Below are 11103 nucleotides of genomic sequence, written 5' to 3'. Positions count from 1 at the left end.
TGATGAAGGTAACAGTTTAAATTAAAAATAAAATATAGTGATGCGCATTACATTTATTACTATTCTGTCAAATTTTTAAAGTAATTAATTCTTAAACACAATATCATTGTTAGGTAAAATTATATTGTGTTTAAGGATTAATTACTTTAAAGTTTGACATTTTATAGATACATTGTGTAGGATAAAAAAATTTGAAATATTTTTAATGAATATTTATATTACTTTTTTTTATAACAATAGGGGCAAACGAATATTTGAAAGCATCTGCCCATGGACATCTGCAACATAAGAGGAGTTGGGTGTGCGTTGCCGGCTTTTAGGGAAAAGATGTTTCTTCCTTTTTCTTGACGCTTGTTAAGAAAAAGGAAGAAAAATGTAAAAAAAAAAATACAATTCATTTATTATTCATACTTTATTAAACTAAGATTATTATCTGATCATTGAAATCAAATACTTTTATTTTTAAGAAGCGTATAATTAATTAAATATCTCGTAACAATTTATGTCCCTATCCATAACTATTAATACCTATCTTTTCTTTTCCCGAGAGCTCCGTACCGGTCGATGTCTCAAACAAGAATGAGCCAATCGAGTCGGAACATTCGTTTTATAGACGAGGACAAACAACCTACTTATTATATTTTTAAATATTACATTATAAATTAACTATTTCTTTAAATAAAAATATAAAATAATCTGACACGTTTGGGGAAAACTTCAGGAGGGAGGTTATTTCACAGTTTGCATGTATGCGGAAAGAATGCGCGCGAAGCTCCCACATTGGTTGTAAATTTGTGTCTTCAAGGGGTTAAATTGGACGAGGTTGCGCCTACTTCATTCCAATAAGGAATAATACATGTTATAAGAAGGTTTATATTTGTTGCTTTTCTTTGAAAAAAAATTTCGGTAAAGGACGTATATATGGCTCGCAATCACATAATACATAGCTTCGTATTATTCAGTTTCTCGAACACTTACTTTGTGTACGTTGTATGTACATTTTATCAACTTTTACTTATTTAACCCTTTTTAGGGTTCCGTACCACAAAAGGAAAAAAAGGAACCCTATTATAGGATCACTGTGTTGTCCGTCTGTCTGTCAACATCCTTTTTTTCAGGAACGCGTGGAAATATCAATCTGAATTTCATATAAAATACTTAAGTCCGTTAGAGCTATGAAAAAATCAAACTTTTGACCCAACGCAATCAAAAAATGCAGCCGTTTCTGCAGCTACTTTTAGACACTCGCAAAGGAATCAAAACCTACAGGGTACATACCGTGAACTTAGAGTCTTGAAATTTGGTACGAAGCAACGTCTTATAGAACAGATAAAGGAAAAGTAGCGGAAAGTATAAATTTTTAGTTACATAATATAAAAAAGATATTTTTAATAATTTTGTTTGTACAGAACCCTCGCTGCGCGAGTCCGACTCGCACTTGGCCGGCTTTTTATTCAAAGAAACATTTGGAATATATTTTCGATATTTAACATTTTAAAACAAATCATTTTATAAATATAGGAAAGTAAAACAACTAAATATACTCTCTTTAAAAAATGTGTATTTCAAATAATTTATCGCATAGTCATGTAAGCTCCTGACGGTGTCTGTATTAACTTAGGAGGGGGATGACGGTGGTTAGGGGCAGGCTCATGTAAGAACCCGTCGAAGGATTTGTACAGAATTGCTCCACAGCCTTGGGTACAACGGTATCGCATGCAAAACTTCAGCTTGGCAGGAGCCCCGTAGGTATAACCATCTACGATTAGGAATTTCTTTCCTGATATCATTGTTATCTCTTCTATTTTAGCTGTAATTAATAAAGCTATTATTTATCTCTTGTTGTTACAAAAAAACGACACCCTAAAGCCAGCTAGTCAAAAAAGAATAAGTTAGCAACGTGAAGTTAGCTGGCTAATAAAGTATAACTTCTTACGTGCGTACATAAGTAATAAGTACACACGCACTTTTTTCCATTGTAATGCTTATCTTGGTGTAAGATAAGAGTTATTATTATTATTACTACTATTGCGTTTTAAATCTTTACACAATTTGTTACAGTTTTGTGTCGATTTCTGATAAATTATTTGTGTTATCTCAAGGCCACATAGAGTCTGGAAGATGTTAGGAATAATGTAAGAAATGAAATGTTAAGAATAATTTTGGAGGAGGGTGATTATGGACTGGAACGGGGTCGATTAGGTGTCCTTCGAAAGATTTGTAGAAATGCGCTCCGCAGATCAGGGTACCTACAACGATAGCGCATAGATGTGTTCAGCCCAAACGAAATGCCATATGTATAACCTTTTAACATTTTGAACTTTTTTTCGGACACCATAGTTATTTCTTTAATTTCAGCGTTCTATGATTTTTTCTCGTTTGTTAAAAAAGCACAACTTATTTCATTTTTTGATAAACTTTTATTTTGAGTAAATAAATACGCATGAAACATTTTGTGTGCAAACTTTTATTTCACGACTTAGATTAGTTGACATTTCGCTAAATTTAAACTTAAAGTAAATCTTAATTTATCAATATATTTTTAAATAATTATGTGATTTAAAAAACAAATGATATTTGGTAATGTATTATTAGTTACAAATTTATCGAAAATATTATTTTAAAGTTTTACGAGCATTACATAAATCGAAACTTGTTTAATGTTTAGGAAACTTTTCAGAAAATTACAGATTGTTAGATATTAATTAAATTTTAACGTATCTCCCATTTGATAATATATGGTATCTACACTTTCGATGAGTGTGGACACCATCCGCTTTTAGGAGCTTCCCATCACTGTCCAACATGATGAAAGCCTTGCACTCCGAAGTCAGGGTGCACCTCCAACGGTATCCAACTTTCGTTTTAAAAGCAAAGCAATACGTATAATCCTTGTAGAGCTTGTATTGTTTTCCATTCTCCAGCGTTATTAGCTTGACTTCGTCTATAAAAGAAGTTTTATTTAAAAAAAAAGTTTTGTGAAAACAATAATCGAATTCTTCAGTCGAAATGGAAACCATTTTTTTTAAAGTCGGTTAAAAAGAGTAAATAATGCCGTTATGTATAATTTAAAGTACTTATATCCGAGTAGTAAAATATTTTGTAAGAATGAACATTTATTTTGAAATAATCTTATATATAAAATTCTCGTGTCACAATGTTAGTTAAAATACTCCTCCGAAACGGCTGGACTGATTTTTATGAAATTTTGTGTGCATATCGGGTAGGTCTGAGAATCGGCCAACATTTATTTTTCATACCCCTGAGTTATAAGGGGGTTGATAACATACATGGCAAAATAACCTTTGCGGGGTCAGCTAGTATATACATATATCTGTACCTATATGATTAACACTTGCTTTAACTTCGATTTTTGTTCTTTTCAAAGTATTACTGAAGCATAATAAAATAACGATAGGTTTTAAGTGTTTTAAATAGTAAAAACATGTATTTAGTACAGTCTATTTGTGGTATAGGAAAATAGTACAAATACAATACAAATACGCTTCATTGTACAACACTAAGAGCACTTATATCAATATTACTATCAAATTTTTAAATTTTTGCGTACGTGCCATCATTTAATACGTGGTACTTCGGAGGAGGATGCGTATGTGTGTGGAAGGATTTGAGGAATTTTCCGGAGTAGGATAACTTTATTGATGCCTTGCAACCCATGCTACATCTCCAACGAACAGCTGTCTTAGAACGAAATCCGAACGTGTATGTATAATGTTTGTATAGTATGAACTTCTTGCCGTTGGTTACGCGTATTTCTTTTACGCCACCTGTAGAAAAATTAGTATAATATTTTTTTAAAATCTAATTGTATATTTAATTACACTTAAAATTGTGTACTGTTGTCTAATTTTATGATTTTTACGATTGATGAATTTTAGTTAACAACTGTGGACTTATCTCGAGATAAGTCCACAGATTATTCGAGATCGAGATCTCTTCCAGTCATCCTTTAATTACTTTTATATCATTAAGATATTTTTTAACTATCCAGCTAACAAGCACTAGTGGTTAGTGCACACTACTTCTTTCTTTTCGAGGCGAGGAAAATGGGCGGTACTCGCAATTTCAGTCTACCCTCCGATACTAAGTAGGCATGACTTTATTAATAATCAAACTTTTTACAATGCATTTATCTTATTATATCAACAGATGACGTAGATCGGCTGCTAGATGTTACCTTTAAGCCGAAGATTATGCACCTTTATTATAATCATTTTTAAATATAACCGATTTCTTAGAATAAAAATCAAAAGTAAATACATTTATTTAATTATAACATTTAGACACAAAATTTTGAACATATGTTTACTTTTTTACAAATACTTTTTTTTTTTTGTTATTAAAGACTAAGTACTTGCTATGAAACAAAAAATATTGTTATACGTAAAATTTATTTAACGAAATGATACTTATAAATGAAGGCTGTAAATGTTCGTAGTGTAGTAGAGTACATAACACATTTTTCGTATAGAATGAGATATTAAACTAGTGTCCTTTCATTTGGAGCCATATCTCTTACATGGAGACGTACCATAGCCGAAATTATACGTAAAAAAGCAGTAGTGAGTAAGTACAGCTCACTGCTACGTAACTTATAATCGACAAATTTGTAAAAAAAGTTGTGAAGACATGGGAACATTGGCTATAATTAACCACTTAACTGTAAATCACAGGTGACTCGGTTGACACTATTGTGCACACAACTGTAATTTTATAAATAATAAATATTTAATAATTAATTTTATTATTTTTATTAAAGCGGCAATAAGGTATTTAAGAAGTATATTTAGGTTATAATATCGATTCTGATAACGCAGTTAAATGCAAGGACGCCAGTTTAATAACACGTTGTATAGGTTACATAAACAAATGTAAAGAAGGACGGGAATTTGAAATAAATATAATATAACTAGCTAGTGATAGCTTACATACATTCAAAGTTAAAATGTACGTTTATTACAAAATGAAAAAAGGACACCATAATGACTTCTCAGAAGGGTAGCATTATGTGCAGTTTACCTATAATAAGTTTTAAAAACTTTCAAAATATAATATAAACTATTTTATTGTTTACAAAATAATAACCCTTACCCGTTACCGCATTCTTACATACTAAATAGAAATATCATATATTATATAAGTCACCAAAAAATTTTTCTATGTCCATTACTAACAGTTTCATAAATCAAGCTGCCGTTTTTGAAATATCGTACAAATTAAACATATCAATTTATTCATCAAATTTCAAACTCAAAGGAGTATTGACTATGTTTTATTTTTCCGCACAAACAAAAAAAGAAACAAATATTCACTAAAAAAAGATTGGTTTTTTTATCACAATAAAAAAATACGCCGAAGATAGTGTTACGAACACACAAAGAAAGCACGTAACAATACTATTCTTCTTTTGATTTTATGAAAAAGTCAGTTATAGTGATTTTATTAACTAAATAACGCAAATCGCATCTAACACCAGTTAGATTGGATATACACTCACCAGTAAAATTGTCTGTATAGGTTATCATATTCATGTCAGGTCATACTTAAATGTATGATGTTTTAAAATCTATTTACCACCACCAACCTGTTTAAAACGATTTTGATGCAATCATAAGTTTCAAAGTTTATTTAAAATTACAGCAACCACTAACTTGACGAAAAACTTACATCACCTAATGTTGCTAATTATACATACACATATTCTTAAACTATATAAAAAAGTCACTGCGTCAGCTCCGACGCACGACTGGAGTTTACTCCTTCAGATCGACTGTTTAAATAGGCACGAAAAAGGCTTTACTAGTCTAAGAAAAAGATTAATACCATATCAAATGGTAAATCAACGAATCAAACGCCATCTATTGGGATCCTATTGGGTTCCGATAGATGGCGCTATTAAAAAAAAACGTCGTAACGCCAAAAACGTAAGGTCATTCGTTGAGTAGATTTTACTCCTCACATCTTTTTCATACCGGGGGCCTTATATGCAAATCGATTCTTAAGGAGTAAACTAAAAAAAATATAGTTTAAATAACACTAAGAAAAAACACTCCGCGACAGATATTGTTTACGTAGCGAAAAACATTTACTTGTTATATTCACATTTAACATAATAAACTTCAGGCTTAGTGCCTTCTTTAGCGCGTTCTGATAGGAACTTGTACTGTCCATTGTTTAGTTTTATTAGTCGTTTGGGTGAATGATTGTGTGGTTTAGGTTCCTTTTTCACGGTGAAGTCTGGGTTAACACTTAGTGCAACGAAACACGTCTTCGTAGACACGCATCGCCATCTTGAATAGCTCGATGTTACCCTCGAGTAATAATAGCCTTTGTAACATAGAAACGACTTGCCATCTTCGGTGAATACGTGCTGAACTGTAAATTTTAAACGAAAAAAAGAATTGTTTTAGTAATATTTGTTTTAGTCTTATTTTAAGCTACGATGTATATTTTATAACATTTTAATATGTATTTAATTTAATTAATTCCTAAATTATTAATAGGTAATACAGCTTTCCAAAAATGTTGTTCATGTTCGAACTTCTGTTTTACCCATAACTAACAGGCACGGTGATACTCATTAATTGAAAACTTAAAATTAAACAGCAATTAAAGAAAAATATTTATTGAAACGTTAAAGATCACTTACAACAATATTATACCTATTTGAAATATCGACGCCCCTGGAGTACAAAATCGTTATTGAGACAAGTAAATTTTACAGGACGAGCAATAAACAGTTTTACTGTTATATCGCGTGTCCTAAACGGGCTTATAATATTGTATTATACATCATTATTTTCAGCATTTTTTATTACTTAAAATTCGTAATGAATTTTATAGTCATCATGTTTACGTGAAATCGTATCCAAAATTATACTAATAATAAAGCCGTAATGTACGTTTACCGACCAACACTAACCGAACACTGCGGTAACGTGTGTTACGGAAATTAATTATCTATTTTTTTACGTGAATAAAATGGTATAACGGCTTACCAGCTTATTGAGACAGATGTTAGTGTCATATTACTACGATATTATTAAAGGGTTATAATTGTGATATGATTTCCGGAGCAAAAATTTATAAATTGTTATAACTTCATGGATTTTTAGAAAAAAAAAACTAAAAATAAATTTTAAGATGTATTGTAAGAGGTGTACCCCTATAGGTGCCGAAAATGCAAAAAAAAAAAAAAAAAACATTAAAACTATTGTAGTAGCACTTTACGATTTGTCGATATATCGATATGATTATTGTTTTAATCTAAGGTTATATACGATACTTTATAAATTTAAACTTTCTTTAAATTAATTCTTTTATCTGTGTAAAGTCGCTATCTTCATATTGACTAAGACACCTTATTAATAAGAGCTTCTTTTTCGATGTTTTCCTCGATAATCCTCCATATTATCATCTCCTTTAAGCTTTCTACGTAATACTGTCCTTGTAACCTTATCGCTTATATCTAAAGTAGACAAGAAAAATGATTTGCAAACTCTCACTTTTCGGTCTTGAATAAAAAAATAATATGCCTGATTCAATCCTCTACCATTCACAGTTGTCGTGTATCTGTACTTTACTAAAATTGATTCAGTTCTATTATAAATATAATGTCTTTGAAGCTTCAAATCACCTAGGTTCCAATATTCGTCAAATATTTCTTTTCGCTCCTCTTCGGTTATCAAAGACGTGCATTTAAATCTACAATTATTACACGGCGTTTTAACAGACCTCGCTTTTTTTCTTTTATTATTTTTCGTTTCATATTCTTGACCAGAGTTTCTTAAGTGTTTCCTTTTATTACACATCCAATTGTTAGGATTAGCTCTATTTTTTCTTTTTCTGTTTCTGATATATCTTTTTTGTGTTTCTTGAGAAGAATCTTTGGGATTATCGATATTATCTGAAATTATTTCGTTTAGATGACATGAACTGGAAGCTTGTGATGCAGATTTATATGATCTGAAGAATGTTGGAGAAGTACTTAGTTGATCGATATCGTTATCAAATTGCTTTGTAGTAATGGTATTAGCTTTAAGAAATATTTTATTGAAATTTCCTGTAACAATAGTAAATGTCTTAATATACATTTACACTTATAGTCATCAAAATCTTAGTTCTTATTTTCCTTCTTTTTGCGACGCTTATTCAAATTCATTTATATATTAATACGTGAAGCAAAATGAAGCAAAGCAAAAATTGCGCGGAAGAAAAAAGGAGTGCAGAGTGCTAACGTTTTTCTTTAATTATGCAGAAAATACATTAAATGAATAAAACAAACATTACACACACCATGTATTTGAGACACACAATCATCTATACTCTTCTGTTTATTATTATGGAAGTATATAGCCTTTGACAACAGAACCTTAATAATGTTCAAACTTATTAATTTAAAATAATTATGACGATATATGTAATGATGTAAAATTCGAAAGCAAGAACATCAAATGGAAATCAAAGGCATTTTTTAAAAAATAAAATTTATTTACAAAAATGATTACTCGCATTATTATATTTTACAAAAATGGGAAAAGGCGTTAAAGAGAGAAAAAGTGAAATATATATTATTTGAAGAATAATTTATACATCTATACAAATAAATAAAATTGGAGTGTGTTTGTAATAATAAAATAACCGCTTTTTACTAAATGCATATGGATCTATACGCGGTACATATACCAAAATAATATTTTTTTCAACTTTTGTCTGTCTGTCTGTTTGTGCCGGCTAATCTTGGAAACGGCTAGACCGATTTTGACGGGACTTTTACTGGCAGATAGCTGATATAGTAAGGAGTAACTTAGGCTACTTTTATTTTAGAAATCTATTTATTATATAACTCTGCCAACTGAACTGAATAACTTTTTTGTTAAATTCCACGCGGTCGAAGTTGCGGGCACAGCTAGTGGAATATAAAAATTGAGATAAGGAGAAGAAGAAATAGATAAACATTTTTTCAAACACGCATTAATGGAATTAAACCTGGTATGCACAGGCCTTTATACGGGCAATATTATCACAGAATATATTGCATAATTCAAAAATTTATGAAAAACACACAACACAGGAGATATATATATATATATATATATATATATATATATATATATACACACACACAATAGGAATTGGAGGGCAATGAGTGTGAGGCATTTATATATTTATTTATATAACAAATCCTAATATAATCTAGTTGTGGTTATTTGGAACGTATATATTTACCACTCCTGGTTTTAATGAAGGTTGGGGATGGATGCAGATGAGCCTTCCTCTCTTCCAGGACTTGACAATATTCGTTCACGATGATAGACGCATAACATTTACTGGTGTTAATACACCGCCACTTCTTTCTCGACACTTTCGTGTAAAAAAATTGCTTGTACTTCAAAAAGCATTTGTCGTTGATCGTGGTTATTAATTCAGCTGAAAAATTGTACGACCCTTATTTTTTACACCTTCTCTAAATAAATAAATAAAAAACCATTATGTCATTTTATTTTATTACAATCCAAAAGTAGAAAAACTCATATGAGTTTGAAATTCATTTTTAATTTGTAATTAAAACAATTTTTAGTATAAAGCATATGCAATATATTACAAAATAATTACTTTATTGAATAACAGAAATGTTCGTTAAGTCACAGAAAACGTTGAAAAAGAGAAAGAACATTCTCGAAGATTATTCTTTATGGTTCAATGAATACACAATTAATAACTTCATATTTAAATTTATAATTGTGCGGGTTCTCACCACGCTTTTTGTTGTGTTGAGGTCGCTTTATTTCAGCAAAGCACCCGGACAAATAAAAATTTAAGTATGAAAAGTGATCGCATTAGCTTAAAACAACATATAATTTTTTATAACGATAATAGAACCTATAACGTCGTTAAATATTAGCCTTTCTAGAAATAATAGATATATGAGAGTTTTTAGTGGTAAAAAGTAAGAAAATTTGTGACATTAGATACAGAGTCAATAAAATTATAATAGACGAATATAGTTTGGAAAATAAGCTCACAATTTTTATTAATATGACACAATGCTAAAGTTTAATATATTTTCCACTTTTAGTAATATGGTACCTATATATATCATGATTGTGTTCATAATGGCCATTCTTTATTACCAAATCGTCATTCGCAATAACATAGGCATTACATCTAGGACGTCTAGTGCAGTTCCATCTGCTCAAATTTTCTATCGATGTGTAATGCTTGTAAAAAGTATACTTTTTGTATAACAACTGAGTTTTACCGTTTAACAATGTTATTAGCATACCTGCAAAAAATAAAATATGCATTAGCCCTTACGTTTCTAGTTCAAAGATACACAAAGCTTTAACATACGACTCTAAGGTGTACACATATAAATAACCGTCTATGTAGAAAAAATATACCTGACTCAAAAATATTATTTACGGAAATTTAAGATTGGAATATAAGCTAATAATAAAAAACATTGCTATCAATTGAAAGTAAATCAAACTTATTTATTATAACGAAACAAAAAATATGCATACATTCAAACAAAATATAATTAACTTATTATTATTATATACTTTATAGAAACGTAAAATAATAGTAAGGTTTATGGCAAAGGTGGACTTATCTCTGAAAGAGATTTCTTCCAGTCGACCCATGGTCATGAGTAAGTGTTTCATATAGCGAGGCAAACAGTGCAAGAAGTACGATTTTATTTTTGTGTTACCCACACATTAGGAATTCTAAACATTTTTGAATATCATATCAAAAATTGACCGCTCCAGCGTGGATCGAACCCGCGTCTCCGACTGACCGTGTCGGCGCTCTAGCCAATTAAGCTATGGAACGATGTACCCGCTAGATCGAAATTTTTGATATGATGATTTTTATTTTCGGTTTAAGCGAATCGTGGCGCCTTCTATAGTGAGTTCTTTACAGAGACCCGTAAGTATTCAAAGTTTCATATTACAATGAAAATCTTTGACAGGTGACGACACCATGCTATTTTTAATATGTACAATTTTATTTTTGTGTTACCCACACATTAGGAATTCTAAACATTTTTGAATATCATATCAAAAATTGACCTCTCCA

The 11103-nt window shown here is 30.3% G+C and overlaps 1 protein-coding gene across 1 annotated transcript; it reads right to left on the bottom strand.

The window, feature by feature from the left end:
• Nucleotides 1-7327: 7327 nt before the first annotated feature.
• Nucleotides 7328-10302, bottom strand: LOC123657721. The gene is made up of 3 exons (XM_045593241.1): nt 10111-10302; nt 9250-9450; nt 7328-8083 (listed from the first exon to the last, which is right to left on the bottom strand). Exons 1-3 carry the CDS (start codon nt 10142-10144, stop codon nt 7386-7388), a joined length of 933 nt encoding a protein of 310 aa, XP_045449197.1. The 5' UTR covers nt 10145-10302; the 3' UTR covers nt 7328-7385.
• Between the last annotated feature and the right edge of the window lie 801 nt (nt 10303-11103).

Source organism: Melitaea cinxia, chromosome 11 (assembly GCF_905220565.1).
Source record: "Melitaea cinxia chromosome 11, ilMelCinx1.1, whole genome shotgun sequence".
In the NCBI taxonomy this organism is placed as follows: domain Eukaryota; kingdom Metazoa; phylum Arthropoda; class Insecta; order Lepidoptera; family Nymphalidae; genus Melitaea; species Melitaea cinxia.
Note: the sequence above shows the minus strand (reverse complement) of the source record. Positions and strands in the feature narration are given on the sequence as shown.